Here is a 21,293-nt window from a genome sequence, read left to right on the forward strand (position 1 = left end):
CCTGTAATAGTACTTCCTAGAAAAGAGACAACAAAGAAACTTATCTTAAAACAATTTCAGTGGCTCCATAATAAATCTCGTAGAAGGTAGCAAAGAAGACTTCACAAAGAAGAGAAATTAGTGAATAATAGTTTTTAACTTCTTCTGATTTTTTAATGTATTTTTAGAAATATCTAAGAAGATCCAAATTAACTGCCCGTTGGCAAGATTAGATAGGCTCAACTTTGCAGCCTATTTAACAACTGCCCATTTGAGCCAGTATAGGAAGTAATTACTCTGTGTGCACTGTAGAATGCTATAAATAAGTATGATATAATTCTGCAGGTGGTGAGAGGGATTTACATACAGGAGTATAGAGCTCCATTCTACCACTTTTGAATTTCCAAAAAGCCATTTTTAAAATCTTTTAACTTTTCAAATGCTCTTTGGTAAGTCTAAATCCTCTAACCTCAGTTCATCTAACTTTCAAATGGAAGAAATGACTAGAGGTTTTTTACAAATAAGTTAGTAGAAAATGCACTGCTTAGTTTTAAAGACAAACATGATGCTAAATCCTAAAAGAATATGCCAAAATAAATTTTAATGGACAAAAGCATGTATTAAATTGCAATCTTTGACATCTTTGGGTTCACCTCTTTATCTCCTTTTTAAAAAGTCCATTCCCCAGTTTTACTCACATAAGGAAATGAGTTCAACATGTGTCTTGGAAAGCTGAATTACATGACTGAGAGAGTATAAAAATGACTCAGGAGGGTCAAAATTATAAGCAACAAATGTAGAAGGATAAATTCAATTCAATCTATAATATAAATTTGTCCCCATTAAAACTTCACAATTTGAACAATGACTATTCTTTTTCTTCTCTGCATTAACTTACTAATAAAGCCAAGAAGAATTACACTGATCTCAATGCCCACTTGCAGCAACTATTTAATATTAATACCCTAATAGAACTTTGTATGCAATGAGAAAAATGACTTAACTTTACTGAATTATTTTGAAAGAAAGGAGAAAAAAGACCCAAGACTGACATTAGGTTGACATAATTTAAAAAAAAAAAAACTACAAAATAAATTAATTTATATAGCATCTTTTTAAAAAAACTTACAAAGGTTCTCATTTTGTTCTCAATGAGGGTGAATTAAAAATGCTATCAGGAAGATGATATGCAAAAAAAAAAAGGAGTTGAAAAGCAGAGGTAGTTTCTAAATGAAATGAAGAACAAATTCTGACAAAAGTCTAGTTTAGGTGGAACATAGGTTCCTTGTAGGGGAATCTGGGAAAAAACAGAAGATAAATTAAAGTCATTCCAGGGCTCCTAACAAATCAGTAGTAAGCAATGACGATTTCTGCTGAAGAGAGAAATGTGATTAGATCTACCTTTTAGAAAGATGAACTTTGCAGGAGTTTGTAAGATAAATTACAGAGGCTGAGAGATACCACACGTAAAATATAAGGGGTCAATAAATTTATAAACCAAAACTAGTTTTAGTCTGATCTGATGCCTCAACGGCTACAGACCCTATAGAGATTTTATTTTTTTTTTTAATATTTATTTTTTAGTTTTCGGCGGACATAAAATCTTTGTTTGTATGTGGTGCTAAGGATCAAACCCGGCCGCGCACATGCCAGGTGAGCGCACTACCACTTGAGCCACATCCCCAGCCCGGGTTATTATTATATTAAAATACATTAATATATACTTTGCTTCCTTCTATGAATCAACATTAGGTGCTTTTAGGAAAAAAGATAAAATATCATAATTCACTTTGATTATCAATGTTGCCCAGTGAAAGCTGTATAAATCGGCCATGGAACTATTTTACAGGTATCTTATACAGATTGCTTGTTAAAATTTCAATACCATCATCAAATCCTATAAATTCTTCTTTAATGTCCTCTGTTTACTTTTCCCATTCTTGTTCCCCCAGTTGCTATCTTTATATATAACCTTTCAGTTAGCCTATTTTTCAGTTTGAACCCTGTATCTGTAGAATTGCACTTCTCTAATCTATTTCTTGCCTTATTAGTAATTCAATCTGATGATCATAAAGTTACCTTCCAACTCTACAATTCTATATCATTCCTTTGCAAATTCTTCAGGGTAGTGGTTTTCAATTTTATTTAACTATAAGAACTTGTCTAACAATAAGATAATATAATTTAACATCCTAGCATATACATAATGCATATGTATGCACACACACACACACACACACACACACACACAGACACACTCCCTTGCCACACACATTCAATAGAGTTCTGGAAGTTTTAGTCAGAGGAATAGGCAAGAGAAAGAAATAAATGGCACATAAATAGGAAAGGAGGATGCCAAATTAAGCCTGTTTGCAGATCATATGATTTCATATGTAGAAACACTAAAGAGATCACCTGAAGGTTATTAGAACTAATAAACAAATTAAGAAATGTTGAAGGATACAAAAATCAACATATAAAATCAGTAGAAATCCTGAAAACAATCCCATTCTCAATTGCTGTGTGTGTGTATGTGTATATATATATATATATACACACACATATTTTTTTGTGTATATATGTGTATATATGTAACATGTATGAAAAAATTTAACCAAGGAAATGAAAGACCTCTACAATGCTAATTGCAAAACACTGATGAAAGAAATTTAACACACACACACACAAATAAATAAATAAATAAATATTTTTTAAAAAAGGAAAGAATTCCCATGTTCACGGGTTGGAAGGATTAACACGGTTAAAATCCCATACTACCCAAAGTAACCAACAGATTCAATGCTATCTACGTCAAAATATCAATGACATTCTCCACAGACCTAGAAAAAAATCTCAATATTCACATGGAGGCACAAAATACCCGCAAATAGTCAAAGATATCCTGAGCAGAAACAGCAAAGCTCTAAGCATGATAATACCCTATTTCCAGATATACTAAGAGAGCCCTGATAACAAAGCAGCATGGCATTGGCATGAAAAGACACATATGAACCTATGAAACAGAATAAAGGATCCAGAAATAAATCCACATATATTCATACAACTGATTTTCAACAAAAGTGATTAATATATATATTATAGAAAGGAGAGCATCTTCAATAAATGGTGCTTGTAAAAGTATACCATATGTACAGGACTGAAAATTAACCCCCATCTCTTACCTGTATAAAAACCAACTCAAGATGAATCAAAGATCTAAATATAAGGCTTGAAAATATAAAAACCACATAATAGAGATATATCAAGACATTAGTAGAGGCAATGATTTTTTAGATCTAACCCAAAATCACAGGGTACAAAACTGAAAATAGACTATTGGAATTATATCAAATTTAAAAGCTTTTGCACAACAAAGAAAACAATGAAGAAAATGAAAAGACAACTACAGAGTAGGAGAAAATATCTGCCAACTATTCATTCAACCAAGGAGTAATATTCAGGATACACAAGGACCTCAAAAACACCACCAAAAAAAAATCAAGTAATCCAATTGAAAAATAATCAATCTGAACAGGCACTTCTCAAAATAAGAAATACAAATGGTCAACAAATAGGGGAAAATGTTCAATATCATTAGCCATTAAGGAAATGCAAATTAAAGCTATAAGATACCACCTCACTCCAGTTATAATGACTATTATCAAGAAAATAAAATTTAGCAAGTGCTTGCAAGAATAAGAAGGAAAAAAGAATGCCTACACACTGTTAATGGCAATGGAAATTAGTAATATTATAATGGAGAAAATGGTAACTCCTCCAAAGCTAAAAATTGAACTACCATATGTTCCATTTATCCCACTTTTGTATATATATTCAAAAGAAATGAAATCAACATACCAAATAGTTATCTGCATACCCATGTTTACTGAAGAAATATTTACAATAGATAAGGTATGAAATCAGTCCAGGTGCTCATCAGAAGATGAATGGACAAAGAAAATATGTTGTATATATATGTACAATGGAGTATTATTCAGCCATAATGAAGAACAAATTCTGTCATTTGTAGCAAAATGTATATAACTGAAGGAATCAGATTAAGCAAAATAACAAACACAGAAAAACAAGTATTTCATGTTCTTTTTCATATGTAACAATTTAAAAAGAAAATAAACAAACAAATCATCCTGAAAGAAGAGGAATACAAGGGACTGGAAAGGGTGCAGGTAGAAGAAAGGTAGATGTATGTATGCATGAAATATCACAGTAAATTCCATTAATCTATACAATAAAAATTAAATTGAAAAACAAACACTGAATGTTACACAAAAGAATAATTCATATTATTTATTATGTATAATGCACCTTGATATTTTCTATTTTATTCTAGTTTTCAAATTTTTTTTTTTTAATTGGTGTGACCCACAAAATTGAGTTTGGAAAATACTACTACAACAGCTTTCCATTTACTGAGATTTCTGACCTAAAATTTAAGACACTCTCTTTTTAAGTTTCAATCAACCTTTACAGAAATATTCTCCCTACTCCTCAAACTCTGAATGCTACCCAAATTGAACCACTTTATAGTCCCATAATATCTCATGATTTCCTGCTTCCATGACTTTGGCTAAAATCTGCCCTTAATTTGCAACTTTCTGTTAACTATTCTGTTATACCTGCCTCTTTAAAAATACAAACAACCTTTAAGAATATCACATGACTTACCCTGTAAGGCCTTTTCTGATTCCTCTCCTGATATTTTCTAGTCTGAATCTCTATAACCCTCTGACTAAGCACTCTTATGGCAACTGTATCTTGTATTAGTTTCTCTATGCATGTATCTTATCTCTTAGGGGTCTATGGGGGAAAGAAACTTTGTCTCTGATGTATTCTGCTGTCTGTCCTATTCTCTACTATCCCCCCTCCCCTCCCCTCCCCTCCCCTCCCCTTTTCTCTCTCTACCCCTTCTACTGTAAATCATTTCTTCCATTTGTATTATCTTGTCTTACCCCTCCTTTCCTCTTATATGTCCTTATGTATAACCCTGAGGATTGCCTTCCATTTCCATGCGATTTCCCTTCTCACTCCCTTTCCCTCCCACCTCTCATCCCTGTTTAATGTACATCTTCTTCACAAGCTCTTTGTCCCTACCCTGTCCTTGTTTACTCCCCTTATATCAAAGGGGTCATTTGGTATTTGTTTTTTAAAGATTGACTAGCTTCACTTAGCATAATCTGCTCTAATGCCATCCATTTCCCTCCAAATTCTATGATTTTGTCATTTTTTAATGCAGAGTAATACTCCATTGTGTATAAATGCCACATTTTTTTTATCCATCAATGGAAGGGTAACTGATGTGATTCAGCAATCTGTATATGGGGTATAATTGGGAGTTCATAACCCACTTGAATCAAATTGTGAAATATGATGTATTAAGAACTATGTAATGTTTTGAACGACCAACAATAAAAAAAAAGAATACAAACAATAAAAAAAAGAAACTATGTCTCATACAACTTTTTTATTCTCTAGTATTAATATGTTTTGAATTAATGTTTTCTGAATAAAGACATAAAAAGTCTATAGGAGTAATAAAGGTAAAAGATAATCAGTCAAAATCAAGTGGGACATCATTTTGATGTACTCAGTATTTTCTCACATCTATATATCACAGAAAAAAATCTTATTAAAGCACCTCTTACTAAAAAAATTTACTACAAATAAATATTTAGGCATATCACTTGTTGTATGACTATTTTATGATTGACACTATGTATTTACAGATTGAAGAATTTCCCATTTAAAAAGGCAAGTCAACATAAAAGATAAAATTTTAAGATATATCATATTGTTGTATGACCACTAATAAAGTCCTGTTTCAAAAGTATGAAAAGATAACAATAAAGGAATTGATCTTGGTAATGTGTTCCCTGTCATTTAATCAAGAATATAGTAAAGACAGGGTAAATTACGTCTAGAAATGAGGTAAAAGACTATAGGACAGAAACATATCTAGCACTTCAGACAACACAACTCCAGACATCTATGAAAGGTTTCTTTGAAAATAAATAGTAGCATATTCAGGGGCGGGTGTAGGGGGAGCCAACAGGACATAATACCAGAGTTGGAAAGCATAAAAAAAGAAAAGTCAAACATACTCAACACACTTTCAAATATAAGGTAGATGATTAAATAGAATAATATCTAGTTTGTAGAGGAAAGGAATACAGGGTATGAAAGTCAACTGGTAAATTGAGATGCACTGTGTTTTAGTCAGCTCTTTCATTGCTGTGACCAAAGTATCTTGACAAGAACAATTTTAGGAGGAAAAGTTTATCTAGGGCTCATAGTTTCAGAGGTCTCAGTCCATAAAAGGCCAGCTCCATTCCTCAGGGCTCAAGGTAAGACAGAAAATGATAGTGGAAAAGCATGGCTGGGGGAAGTGGCTCACATGATGACAAAGAAGCAGCAAAAGACTCCACTTGCCTGACACAAAATAAATATCCTAAAGGCATTCCTTCAATGACTTGTATCTTCTAGCCATACCCTACCTGCCTTTGAGTTAGCATTCAGTTAATCCCACCAGAGGATTAATTCAGTGATTGGGTTAAGGCTCTCATAACCCAATAATTTCTCCTTCTAACCTTCTTACATTCTCTCATTGTCTCACAAATTAGCTTTTGGGGCACAAGTCACATTCAAACTACAACACACTGAATCAGGAAAAAAGATAAACAGAAAGAATATGTATGTTTATAGATAACAAATACATGCAAAGAGTAATAAAAGTGAAGAAAGATCCAAGATTGAGGAGACAGAATGAGTTTTTCCAAAAAAGAAGAAAGTCATATTTTCTAGGCTTTAAGAGGAATCTATAGATGAAGACTCTGGATTTGTAATAAGTTTAGGACCTATAAGAATTACAAAATATGTTCCAGAATTTTATTGTCAAACAGATTTTCTATCATGTGTATCTGATCTTATCCTCTGAAAGGGCCAGAAATGGCACAGCCTCAATAAAACTGCACCTGGAAGTAAAAATGACACTGGTCTGTTGTAATGCAGACTTTTCCTATTTGGAGCCAGAATCAATACTAGAAAAGAATTTCTTACACCAAGGAATCAGGTTTTTAATGTCTAAAATCTTGGGAAATAACAGGGTTTAAGGTAAGCTGTGCAGTGTTAAAGTGCCCAGAACAATCTGTACAGGGTTATATGCCTATTTAATTACACTATGTCTGGGTCTTCCTTGCAAGTCAATCTAAGAGCCACCTTAAGTTTCTCCCACTCCAAATCCTCCATATTTGTCTCAAAGTAACTCAACAACCAGGGTATTTCTCCCCCAAGATTTGAAGTGAAAAGAGACTCACAAAGTAATTTTTTGCCATAAGCAGGTTTTTTAAAATAAAGATGCCAAAATATTTTGAAAAGTGTCTGCTCAGCATTTTCATAAGATAGTCTGCAACTGGAAATTATTCTTAGTACAGATCGTGGTTACACTGCCAAAACTGATAAAATACCTTATTTTGAAAGCTTTCACTATGATGCCTATTCACTTAAGCCTCTAGATAAAAAGCAAACAGAATCAATTTATCACTGGTTTTATATCATATATTGAATGTGGTGGTTCCCTAGCATTATATAAATTATTAGTTAAAAAGTAATTTGTGGGGCTGGGGTTGTGACTCAGCAGTAGAGCGCGGACCTAGCACATGAGGCCCTGGGTTAGATCCTCAGCACCACATATAGATCAAACAAAGGTATTATGCCCACCTACAACTTAAAAAAAAAAATGTAAATTTTGGACTTAACTATTTTGTTCAACAATTTTTTAAGAGCCTGCTAGGCACCTGAGATATAACACAGAAGTGCACTGATCACATTTTTTAATTGGTCCTTTCAGAAGATAAGATCAGATACAAAATCTAGCAAGAGAGACAGCCAAATAAATAATCCTAATACACTAAGAACCACAGTAAAGGTATAGACAAACTGCCATTAAAGAAATAGGAAGAAGGTAAATTAAAGCTGATTTCACAAAAGGATATGAGGTAACAAGGGGATCTTCAGGAGAACAAAGAAATAAGAATCCAGAAAGGTACAGGTAAAGACTCAGACCTGAAAAAGCAATCTTCTAGAAACCTAATTAGTTCATTATAACTTGATCCCAGAGGCTTATATGGGAATGCCAAGATCAGACTCATAGGAATGCAAGGGCCTCTTCTTAAAGGGTCTTCTGTGTCAGGCTAATATGTGGGTTATTCAAGCATTTGTAAGAGATCAGTCGACAACAATATGGTATAAGAGCTGGTTGGAGTACAGGACAATTCTGCAGGCAAGTTGACTACTTAGAAGACTTGCATAGCACATAAGAAAAAACAGTTGTGGTGAGAATGAGGGACAAAGGGTTAGATTTTAGAAAACACAGAAGTATTATCTACAGGTTCTAAAGATCTAAAGGTAGTGGTTGAGGTGGAGGTGGGAGACTGAGAAAAAGTAAAAGTAGTGAGGACCAGCCTGATTTATACTTGGAGATTCACAATTTCCTTGCTCCTAGAAAATGTGGTCCCAGTAATCTTGACTCTATCTCTCACTACAGAAATGGCAGATAATCAAGGCCTGCACAGTCAAATGAATTTATTTACTTAAAACAATGCCTGGCTCATGAATGATAAGAGCCAGGTTAAGGAAGTCTTGAGGTATTAAAGAAAACAAAGCTTTTCTTACTAGATTTGAACCAGGAAGACTTATAACTGGGAACATTTCTCTAACTATAAAGGTCTCAACTGAGAACAGAGTCAACAAAAAGGAGAGGCTAAAAAAGAAACAGAAAACCAACAAAATAAGAAATTAGACTTTTATATTTTGGTCCTATATTTAGTTACTTGAAGCCAAACCTCCTTTTAGATTGTTGCCAATAAATTCTCTTTTCATTTAATACTTCTTGAATGTGACTTTCTTCCCTTTAACCAAAATATTCTAACCAGTATAAAGAAAGAGCCAACTGATATTTCCTCAAAGCATTATATTAAAATCTAGTTTTTAAATAAAACCAGTCATTTATTTATATTTCTTTCAATAGAAAATATTCCATTTAAAAAAGAAGAGAAAATAAGGCAATTATTCATACATTACTTTATTCAAATTACTAGAAGAATTTTAAGGTCAATATGAAGATAAGAAATTGCAAGAGGAAAAAAAACAAAAAGGAATAACACCAAAACTTCGAAAAGGAAGACTGAAAATGAAATGAATTTAATTTAAGCATATTAAATATATTAGAATGATGTTAACACAGGTTTCTAAATCATGAGATTTCATTAAAATGAAAGCAAAGGTACAATTCCTCAAAAACAAGAAGAACAAGAGGGAACCATCAATGCTAAAGGATTTTAATTAACTTCTTGAGTCAGAAAGTAGATGACAGAATGATGACTGATAAATCAGCACAGGAAGCTATAATCCACTCTTTGTATGGAAGAGAATAAAATCAAGAAAGGAACAAAGTTAGGTTTGGTATACTCCAGGTATAACAAATATGAAATGTAAGACTTAAAAAAACTAAATCAAAAGCACTTATAGTCAACTTTCCTCTTTCCTTATTCATATATTTGAATAGGTAACCAGGACATCTGAGAAAAGCCTACAGCACGAAAGTAAGGAAAACATGAAAAAAGACCCCTGAGAAAACACTAATATTTCAGTGAAGAAATACTTAATATCTCTTAATTATATTTTAAGAAGGATGTAGGAATTCTGCCCCTAAAGAAAGAGAAAACGGTTATTGTAAAAAAGAAACAATCAATGAACAAGAATAGTTCATGACTATTGAAAAATATAATTGCTAAAATGTTTTAAAAATCAATAAGAAAGTACAGAGTTTTTAAAAGTAACTCTTGCAGAATGTACAAAAAAGACTCAGGTATGAAAAATATGTGAGAAAAGACAAGGCACAGGAAGATTCAATTTTCTAATATTTGACCAGTAAGAGTATCAGAAAAAAAAGAGCAGAGAATATATCAAAAGGAGCAAATTATCAAATAATGAAAGGGCACTTCCCAGAACAATCTTTATACTGTACTTCCATTGGCTCTGACATTTTTTGTGTGTCAGATTTGACATCAAGTAATCTTTCTTAAAAAAAAAAAATGAAATAAAAAGTTAAAGAAGTCCTAGGCCTTATACCCATACATCTTTCTATGTGTAAGTAAAGAGTTATCTTCTGCCAATTACCCATCATCCTACGTGTCGTTCTATTAGGACCAACATTGGTCAACACAACCACCTATCACTATAGCCAGAAGAATGACCTGTTGTGACTGATTTTCACCAGGATTACATGCCCATGAATCATCAATGAGGGAAAGAAGACAAGGATATGCCACTAAATAGGGAATTATGGAAGGGATTCAGGAGAAGAATCCCTCAATGTTCAACGTGGCATTATTGTGACATTGTGGTACACCAAGTATAAAGACCCAATCATAAACGTTAACAGAGAGCAAAAACAAGTCACATAAAGATGAACAAAAATCAGATCAGAATCAGGAAAAGGCTAGGGGACAGTGAGCAGTGCTTTCAATGATTTAAGGAAAAAATTAATTTCATCCTCAAATTCTAAATTCAAGTTAACATATAAATAAAATGTCCAAACAGAATGGGAATATCTCCAAACTACAAGGTGTGGAAAGTACCCTCTCTGAAGAAGTTTCTTAAAGATGATCCCACTGAAGTAAAATTGAAATAAAAAAGAAGAGGACATCGGAGCCAGAGGAAGTAGCTCCAAGCTAATGGAGAAAAAAATGATATGTTGATACTATGGTTCTATAGAAATATGATGCTTATGCATGTCTTTTGAAAACTTTTATATTGTTTATGTAACTTAAAAAGAAAACTCACACAATCACACAAATTACAGAATTTTCAGAATATAGTATAGGTTATCTATAATGCCAAATCAAACTACTTGAGAATCAAAGTTACATTTCAATATTACAGAAATTTTAAAGAATAAAGAAAGAGTAGTCACATAAAAGCCAGAAATTTTGCAAACAGCTTGAGATATATATCTGTCAGTTACCTGAAGGCTCATTACATTTCAATTAGTTTTCATAATTTCTACAAAAACAGAAAATTTATAACACTATAAATTATTCCAAGTTTTCCTCTCTTATTTTCAGTAATCAGTAAATTAAATTCCTTGTAAAACAGAAAATCACCCAGTCAAAAACTAGCTCTAATATTTGCATGGGGCAAAGAGCTAAAGAAACAAAAATGAACTTAAATATGAAAGTCACATAACTTAAATAAATAAATGTTTAAAATAAAAATAAATCTAAATGTTTTCAATGCTTCATTAATATTCAAAGGATTAAAATGTAGCTCTGTATTTTTCTTAGGACAAGTGAAAATAACTTGAAAAATTATAGCTTTTCTAGATTAGTTTTTCCCATAATTACTCAATTATTCATTAGAATATGCAGGATTTTGGATTTTGGATTTTGGATTTTGGATTTTGGATTTTGGATTTTGCCATAAAAGCCTGGTTGTACAATGTCTTTCATAAAAACTCTATATTTCCCATATTTATGTCCTTAAAATATCCTATAGTAAAATTAATATTTTTATACAGAAAAAGAAGCAACTATTTAGTACCAGACAACTTGATAACATCTCTTTCAACTATAGTTATAATTATCATGCATGAAATTCCAAAGCAGAAGTTGTCAAGATTTAACATTAGCATTAATTTATGTCATAACTGACTGTTACTATAAAGATAATGGCAAAGCATCCATTTCCCAAAGACAGCAGGGATCAAAAGGGAAAATTCTTCTTAATTACTACTAATCTGGCCATTTTTAATTAAATTGATTAGTAATGTATTATCTTTCCTTTTCTTGCAGGGCTGTTATCACAGAGCTTCTCCAAAGTTACTAAGTTTGTGATTTTTATTGTAACCCAATTATTTCTAATATGAGTTCTACCATTTTGTAATATTGGCTTATATTTCAAAATTTCTTCTGCAATTTCTGTGTACCCTGAAAAAGAGATTTTGAAAGTGCAGGAGTTGCACTCAATATTTCACATCTCAAAGAGAACATTGTTGAAATTATAATTGTACCATTTTGTAAAGATGCCTATTAAAAGCAGACTCTTATTCCTACACCTTTCTTTGATAATGAAAATGTTGTAATTAACATATATCTCCCCTATGATTTCCTTTGAAAAGCATCTACTCCTTGTCCTATCTATAGCTAAATAATAAATTACAGAATTGTTTTTTCTATCAGTTTTTTAAATAAAAATGAAACATTTCTGATATACAAAAGAACCACTTTAATCAAGCAAACTTTAAAAGAATTTCAATGCTTCATATATTTTTCAAATCAAAATCCTAAATTCATATTAAGCTTCAATTGGTATCAAATTTAAAGTTGTTATGAAATAGTGATTTGAGACTAGAAAATTTTCATAACACAGGTTCATGATAAAAATTCTGAAAAGGCTGAACTTATCTGAAGCATGAGAAAATAAACTGCAGTGTCTCCTGGTAGAGAAACAAACAAGAAATCTTTTTTTCCTTTCCCTTATGAAAATACTTTAAGATATCCAGGAAATATTGGTCTAAATACCTGTATCATCAATATAACTTACATGATTTGACTGTAGCTGACTGGATAAAAATTCACATTTAAGGATAACATTCAACAGTATTGGAATAGTTGGCTATTAATGAAAATGAAAAGGTAACTGCTCAAGACAAAATCATCTCCATTAATTAACCTTACTGAGATTAATCCTTATTAGATACATGAGCCTCACACTTCATACTTCTCTCCTACATTTTGTCTACTGAAATTAATTAGTGCCAAACAGATACACATTACTTAAACTTTTAATTCAAACTTCTTCCACAAGATTTAAGCAAGGTACAGTCTCCTACTTGCTTTAGGTTTACTTAAACTTTGTCTTATGAGGAAGGTCTCACTTGATCATCAACTATAGTACCACTCCCCAGCCATGCCCTGCCATCAGTTGCTATCTCCTTGACTCTGCTTCATTTTTCTCAAAGTACTTTTCAACAGAAAAGATGTTATTTGTTTATTTATTTTCTGTCTTCCATTAGAAAGTATGATTCATCAGAACAGGCCTTGGTCTGATTTGTTTATTGCCCTATACCAAGTGCTTTGCACCACAAGTCAAGGAGCATATAGTAGACATTCTAAAATATTTGTTAAAAATACAATTGAATAGCCATTGGTTTCAATATCCTAAGGAAAAAAAATATTTAAATATCATTTGACAAGCCTGGATGTCAGACTATATCTAAAGTTTCATTTTTAAATATCCTTTAGTATAAAGGCATATTAATAGTTTTTTTTTCCTATCCTGAAAAAGATAAAAAATCCTTTCAAAGAAGAGTTGGGCTATTAAGTTGTAAATTATTTACTACTAAATAATTCAGCAATTTAAATTTACAAAGTTACACACTAAATTGAAAAAAATGTAAAAGTTCATTCTGCATACCTTAACAAGTTTCAAAAGTTCATAGAGATCTTCAACCTCATCACCTTCACATTTGGTGTACACTTGTCCTATATCCAAGCTCCTTCCTCTTATGGTTCTGCGGTAGAGGGGAAGAGCCATTGCTTCTGCATACAAGTCAATGGCTTGATGACCCACTGTCTGATACATGTAGCTATCCAGTTCATCAGATCCCACTGAAACAATTAAAATGGAAATAATGAGCAAAACGAATTGATAAAGTGGATTTAAAAGTCTATGTAGGTTTTACTGCTTGAAGAGTAGTCAACAGACTTAAAAGCTTAATGACTCTCTCTGCATTTAGGCAAAACAATATATAAAAATTGCAAATTTGGCTGAGTGCAATGGCAAATGCCTATAATTTCAGTAACTCAGGAAGCTTAGTCAGGAGAATTGCAAGTCAGAGGCCAGCCTCACCAACTTGGCAAGGCCCTAAGCAACTTATCAAGACCCTGTTTCAATATTAAAAATGAAAAGCACTGAGGATGTCGCTCACTGGTATGAATGCCCTGGGGTTCAAACTCTAGTACCAAAAAAAACTGCATATTTGTCCACAGCTGTATTTATTTCATACCAGTGCTAATAATCATCTATACTACTGACTACAAATAAAATTATATATAAATCTTAAAACGAAATGCATCAATGTTTAAAGAGCAATGTAACCAATAAATTTTGATTACTTTATTCAAATTTTGATTACATAAAAGTTCTTAAAAATCATTCTAGGTGATTCACAAAATTAGAGATGTACTAAAAACTTTTATTAATAAAATATCCACTTAGTTAATAGGTGACAAATATTTGCAAAAAAATTATATGTTCTTGATGTATTTTATATTTAGTACTTCAATAAAATATATACAAATTCAATATTGATAGAATAGTTGCAAGTATGTACAGAAGCATGGCAACTGAGACTGTTCAATAACCCAATCACTGGTTGTCACAAGATTCCACAAATAACAATATGCATAAAATATTCAATGAGTCACATCAGATCTTATGGTAGTGATATAAATGAACATAGAAATATGTTGGAATAGATGGGATCTCATAAGTTTACTTTATAGAAAAGGAATACTGAATATACACAAAGATTATCTATAAATATATTCATCATCTCATTATTTATACTAGATTGAAAATTATAGTTTATTCATATATTAAAATACTAGGCATCCAGTAATATAAGTATATTTTCTAAAAAGTATTTTCCAAAAAGTGTTCTGTAAAATATAAATCCCATAATATACCAATAGCTATTAGAGGGACTCCTTGTCAAATAAATTTGTAAAATATGAGAACAAAAAATGCTAAATAGATGTCCTCTGTAATTCTTCCCATACTAATATTCTTTTAGGCCTTCTAATAAGGGGAAAGAGGGTGAACTATCTCGTAAGTTTATCTATCCACAAAAATCTTACATTTCATGGAGGTATCTGTGTTCCAAAGAAGACTTAAGGAAAATGCTGTTGTAAAATAATATTAGTAACACAGTATGTTTTAAAAAAGTTACAAAAAATTACTTTGACAGATATACATGTATGTATGTATGAACATATACCAAATAAATCCAGTTTTCCGCTTAATGTAGAAATATCCTATCAAAAGGAATGAATGATATTTTAAGTACTCTTTCAACAATCAAAACTGTTATCATATGCCATTGCACTTTGGCTCACCAGGTTAGGTTTCTGACCCACACATCAGACTGGCTTCTTGCAGAATGGAACTCATGTGGTTATTAGAAATCCTCCTAGTCCCACTACAAAGTAGAGATAGATAGCCAATGACCTGAAAATCTTTTAGCTTCTCTCTCAAAGTTAGACTGGATCTCTAAATGTATCCCTTAATTAGTGTTAAGGGATACAGATATATTTATCCTTTTATTTATTCAAAGAAATTTGAGCTTCTTAGCAAGAAATATCCTAATGTTGTTATAATTAAAACATTTTAAAGTCTTCAAAGACCTAGGATATAATTTTTCTTTAAAGTTTCATTTAGTCCAAACCACAATGTAACTTTAAGATACATTGTGGTTTGGACTTTTATTAGTGGAAGCTACATAGCAACAATGGGTGTGACATCAAATAAAACCAAAAGGCTTCACTATTGCCTGAAGTACCTCTATTAAAACACCACAAAGTTCCTACTACAAATTTAAAGAAATGGTTTTGTGAATTTTATGACAAATGCACGTCATCCCATGGATGTAAATAAATGCCTTTTCAGACTATCTATTGAAAATCCAATATCATGAATGCCTTTTAACTAACTCTACTCTGCAGTCATTCCTTACTGCAGTTGCTTTTATAACTCGTTTTAGGGAGAAGTCATTCAATGAATCATTCAATGATTCCAACTTCCTGATAACTTTAAATCAATATTGGCTAAACTCTCTCATTTACCAATCCACATTAATCTGTTCTCCTCTATGATAGTTTCAGCTGATTTTTCCAGCTTTTTACTTTACAATATTTTAATTCTTATTATTGAAATTTTTTAAATCACTAACACTATTCTAACTAAATGCCTCCATTTCACTAACAGGTCTAATTTAAAGATGTACTTTCTTCTTTTATAAGATATAGGTTACAGTACAGTTCTTGATTACCCTAAGAGAGTTTTCTCTTTCTTGATTTTAGAATAAGAAGAGCATTTAAAAAAAAAAAAAAAACTCACTACTTAAAAAAAAGTAGCTATTTCTCATCATCAGAACCCTCAAAGTGTGTATTAACTCTGGACTCTCTATAGAATATGTTCTACTTCTTTTTATAAAAAACTTCTGACGTCTATTTTTCCACATTGCTTCCAACATTACTTGGGTCTTGGTCACAGGAGAAAAGAAAATTCAAATACCTGACTGAAATAACTGCTCTCTATCCCAGAGCTAATTCAAGTGTGTTCATTATTCATTTGTCCATCAACAAACTCTTGAGTGAACTCTGACCGGGGTCATAGACCTGTCCCAAATGCAAAGAAATATTCCATGGAAGATGAAAGTTATGAACTCTCCTCTCAAAAATTATAATCAATTAACTTGGAGTTATAAGGCTAAGAGAAAATTAATAGAAACAACTATAAAATTAGATAAAAATAGAAATACTTGGGCTGGGGATGTGGTTCAAGCAGTAGCGCGCTTGCCTGGCATGCGTGCGGCCTGGGTTCGATCCTCAGCACCACATACAAAGATGTTGTGTCCGCCGAGAACTAAAAAATAAATACTAAAAAAAATTCTCTCGCTCTCTCCCTCTCTCACTCTCTCTTAAAAAAAAAAAAAAAATAGAAACACTACAGATTGGCAGCCCTGAGAAGAAGGCACAGGAGAAAGGAAAAGAAGGAAGAAAAGATGGGAGGGAAGGAGGACTGAAGGGAGGAAAAGAAAAAAAGGGAAGAAAGGAAATATTCTCATTCAACTAAATTTGCAGGATACCTTCTTCACACCAGAAACTATGATTAATGTTTTCGCATATATTACTCATTTAATTCATTCTAAAACAACAGTAAATGAAAAGCATAGAGTATGAAAAAATATTATGTATGGGGATGATAAAAACATCTTATTAGAAGAGACATGTAGAAAAGCAAAAATTGTAAATTAGGCCAGTGCTAATCTTTTCTCCCTTACATTTTAGCAGTTTAATTATGTAGATGTAACAAAAGAGTAAAGCAAATTCGTGAGCATATATATTTTTTAAAAAATTCTAATTGGGGGAATAAAAAGAAAGAAAAAAAGGGGAAAAAAGCCAAAATGAAACTGTATCTTACCTACCTATATACTGCCTGCAACACTTGGAAATAAGGTGTAGTGGAATGGCAGTGTATTCTGAAGTAAGAGGTTTCAAGTCTCAGCTCTGAAAAGTTTGTGCTAGCTATTTTACTTTGAACAGACTTAAATTCAAAAGCTTCAGTATTCCAATCTACTAAAAGTAAGAATAATAATGCCTCTTTCTAGGAGTTGTTATGAAAATTAAAGGATATGTAAGTAATAACAATGATTTCTATGAAGAATTGAACATCTTATCTGGCTAAATATTCACTGGTTCTTTTTTTCCCCCTCTGTCTACTGCATGTAATAAAGTGCAATTCTGAATCTGAGTTTCAGTCACTTGGAGAACTTCTTAATAAAATCATAAACTTACCTTGGTTTTCATCGGGTCTTAGATTTGCTAAAGCAACAATCTGATGCCCAGCAGCAATGCACTGCATCATATTGTAACAGCTGTCTTTCCCACCACTAAAAAATAAATTAATAAGAGAGTGAGAGACAGAGAAAGGGAGAGAAAGCATACGTAAACTATCAGGTTACTGACCATCATTCAACATACAATAGCTAGATATCAAAATAGAACACATTATTTACGCAGATTTTCCAAATTTATGAGGGACTGTTTCATAACAAGAATACAATAAGACACACATTAATTTCCATATCATAAGAAAATTTATCTGAATACCAAAGGTTGCAACTTAGGAGATCTTATAAAATTATACCATTATAACAAAGAGCATTCTAAATAAAGTATGATAACTCCTAGGTTCGTGACAGAGGTTTCATTAACATAAAAAGTGCTTTACAAATAAAAACACTTAAAAACTTACATCCTAGCTAAATACTTATTACATATACTCCTTAGACAAAACCCTTTAAGTTAAAACTAAGTCCCAATTTCATGACAAAATGTTAAATACATGATTTCAGATTCTATAGAGATGAAACACAAAATGCTGAATTATTCTAATAGACATCAGTACTATGAGCACTTCAGCTACCACTGTATATATACAACTAATTTTCAGAACTTCTCAAGGAGTGGGAGCATGCAAAAGACAAAGTATAAAAAAGCCCTTGCTCCCTCTCATCAGATTCAGATATTCACCTAAGTAGGTCTTTCAAAACTTCCCCTGTTGTATATCACTAACTCTATTTCCCCAAACAAAAAGAAACTAATTCTATCAAATATGAAAGATTGAAAAGCATGCATTCACAATCAGAACTTAACCTTACAATTTATTTTAAAATATGCTAACATTTTATGTATGGTTTCAAAGTATTATTTCTCAAATTGTGTTCTACAAAACACAATTGTCCAACCAAATGTTAACTGCTCTGTAGGATTTCTCACCTAACATACACAGTCAAAGAACAAAACAGAGTTCAAGGGCAAACAACTTTGGGAAATGCTGACTACCTTACTCTTCTCTTAAAATTTCATGAATTATGTAAGTACAGTTAACCCTCCATTTCTGTGGGTTCCACACCCATGGATTCAGTCAATTGAAAATATTTGAAAAATTGCTTCTGTACTAAACATGTACACTTTTTTGATCAATATTCACTAAGCAATATAGTATGATAGCTATTTACACTGTTAGGTAATCTAAAGATTATAAGTAATCTAAAGATGATTGGAAGTTCATAGGTTATATATAACATTGAGGCATTTGGCGCTTGCAGATTTTTGGTATCCATGGAGAACCTGGAACTGATATCCCATAAATACCTGGGCATGACTGTATATATTAAGTGAGAATTCCTACAGACCGGAGATTTAGTTTCCAACTCACAGATACTAAGCTAAGTTATTCATTCTGCTTGGGTTTATATGCTTCATTATAAAATTATAGAACAGCCTGCTTAAATGATACTCAAGGTGTTATTCAATTGTAAAATCTGATGACACTTGTTTATGTATCAGGAATATAATGTTCTATGGTCTAAGGAAACATAACAACCTCAGTTTCAATTATTCCCTAAAATGCACACACATATCCTACCTCTGTTATATAGCCATACACACACAAACAAAATCGCAAACAGATTCACTATGTTCAAATCTAAATGCATATATCTAATACCTAATTATATATAACATATATAGTAAATAATACATAGGTATATGTATATATATCTCATAAGCATATGTATATACACATATGGTTTTGTATTCATTCTTATGACATATCTAACATTTGTATAGCTATTAAAGTTTAGCAAGAGTTTTCCAACACTGCTTTCTTTAGTAAATTATTATAAACACAGTATATGTACATTACAGAATATTTAGTGTGATAGACTACACAGATCTTCTCCCCACCAGTAAGTCTAAGGTTGTGTATTACTTTAATCCTTAGACTTTTGGAAAAATGACTGTGGACGTGAATTGTTCCTTTCTTGGGCCACTTTAATTCTTAATATCTCTAGAGCAAATGAAACCCACAACGTTTAAACCTTAATCATTCCCTTCACATGGGCAATTTACTGAATAACAATGATTAGTGTGACTAACAATGATTAGTCTAGTTTTCCAAGAATGGCATTTTAGTAGGAGAAATTGGAATGTTTCAGTCACTAGAGGGACTGGAATCTGGAGTCTTTAATTGATCAATTTTGTCAACTACTATCAATTACGTGGAGCATTGAATTAAACGTTATGAAATCTACAAAATCTCTGAATGTATCATTGCAGCATATTTCAGATGCACTGTTCCAATCCAAATCTCATAAAACAAATATTTATTAGCCTAAATTCCCTTTTGTAATATTGCTAGTATGTTTCCTTTTGCCTCAATTTATAGATTGAGTAAAGAGACATGTAAACTGGCCTGGTTTGGGTTCATTTATCTATATACCTAAACATGATGGATTATCATGTACTTTAAACTCCTTTTGGTATATTTTAACATGTCACTAGAGCAACTACGAGCATCCGAAGCAACTGCAACTAGATGTACCATAAAACTGGCACAATTCCTTTTCCATCAGGAGAGAAGAGATTCCCACTCTGTACTTGAGCTCCAAGACAGAAACATGAAGATGCTATAAGCAATTCACCTAGCTCAGGTAAGCCACACAAGTAGGTGACCTTACTGGAAAGGGCAGGGGGGAACCGGTAAGCCTAGGGAGAAAGGCAGGACACCGCGGATCTGTGAACTTAAGGGGATCGTAGAAGAATTCAAAGAAAACCGGGAAGAAAGGGACAGGAGTTAATTAACTGAGTACGTGGAATCAAGCAGTGGCCCTCATAACTTCAAGGCCCAGTACGGCTTTTAAAAATCCGCGGATGGCCACTCTGGAGTAATTAAACCAGCGCCTCTGGCGGTGGGACCCAGGCGTTAGGACTTTTTTTTTTTTTTTTTTTTTTAAAGTTTCCCCAGGTGAATCTGAGTGTGTGGGCACAAGACCCGAGGTAGCGACCGCTGGAAAGGTGGAGCGCAAGCCAAAGCCGGACCTAGAGGCCGAAGGCTCCGCCTCTTCCTGAGGTGCTAAGAGCCGCCGAGGTCAGAACCGCAGCCGGGACCCCGACCCCGGCTCGATGGGCGCCAGAGGCTGCAGGAAGGAACCAGAGGCAGACGGGGAAGAGGGAAGCGGCTCCGACGCCCGGTTACCTGATCAGGGCCACGACCCTCATGCTGGATGCAGTGCGCGTGCGTGCGGCTGGAGGGGCGGGGTCAGAGCCGCAGCTGCCGCTCGTGAGGCGGGGGCCTCACGCGGGCGTTCATTCCACCGCCTGTCCGCGGACTCGTGCTGCTCTCCCTTCTACTGCTCGCGGGACGTCTGGGCGCTGAGGGTACGCTGCCTCCGCGCCTCCGCGCCTCCGCTCTGTAGCAGAGGCGGCCGCCGCCCCCCCAAAAAAATAATGTTTAGGCACAGCATAACCACCTAAGTGAGGGCACTGAAGCTGCCGGGAGAAGGGCAAGGCCTGTCCCGCACCTTTGGACCCAGGTGGCACTGGATATGTTTCGGTTAGAGGTTGTTCGAAGTCACATGTGCTTAAGAGATGAAAGAAGGAGAGGAGGTT

General features: G+C 33.2%; 1 protein-coding gene across 5 annotated transcripts in view; it reads right to left on the minus strand.

Annotated features, from left to right (window-relative positions):
• Dph6 (diphthamine biosynthesis 6) overlaps positions 1-20,936 on the minus strand; it is a 175,701-nt gene extending 154,765 nt beyond the window's left edge. For all 5 annotated transcript variants that reach the window (XM_026392269.2, XM_026392259.2, XM_026392248.2 and 2 more), the window contains exons 1-3: positions 20,881-20,936; positions 17,634-17,728; positions 13,471-13,664 (exon numbers count right to left, since the gene is read on the minus strand). In XM_026392269.2, coding sequence (XP_026248054.1) covers positions 13,471-13,664; positions 17,634-17,728; positions 20,881-20,903 — 312 coding nt within the window. In that variant the 5' untranslated portion in view covers positions 20,904-20,936. The remainder of the gene's footprint in view (positions 1-13,470; positions 13,665-17,633; positions 17,729-20,880) is intronic.
• Positions 20,937-21,293: the final 357 nt, after the last annotated feature.

Source organism: Urocitellus parryii, chromosome 6 (genome assembly GCF_045843805.1).
Source record: "Urocitellus parryii isolate mUroPar1 chromosome 6, mUroPar1.hap1, whole genome shotgun sequence".
In the NCBI taxonomy this organism is placed as follows: domain Eukaryota; kingdom Metazoa; phylum Chordata; class Mammalia; order Rodentia; family Sciuridae; genus Urocitellus; species Urocitellus parryii.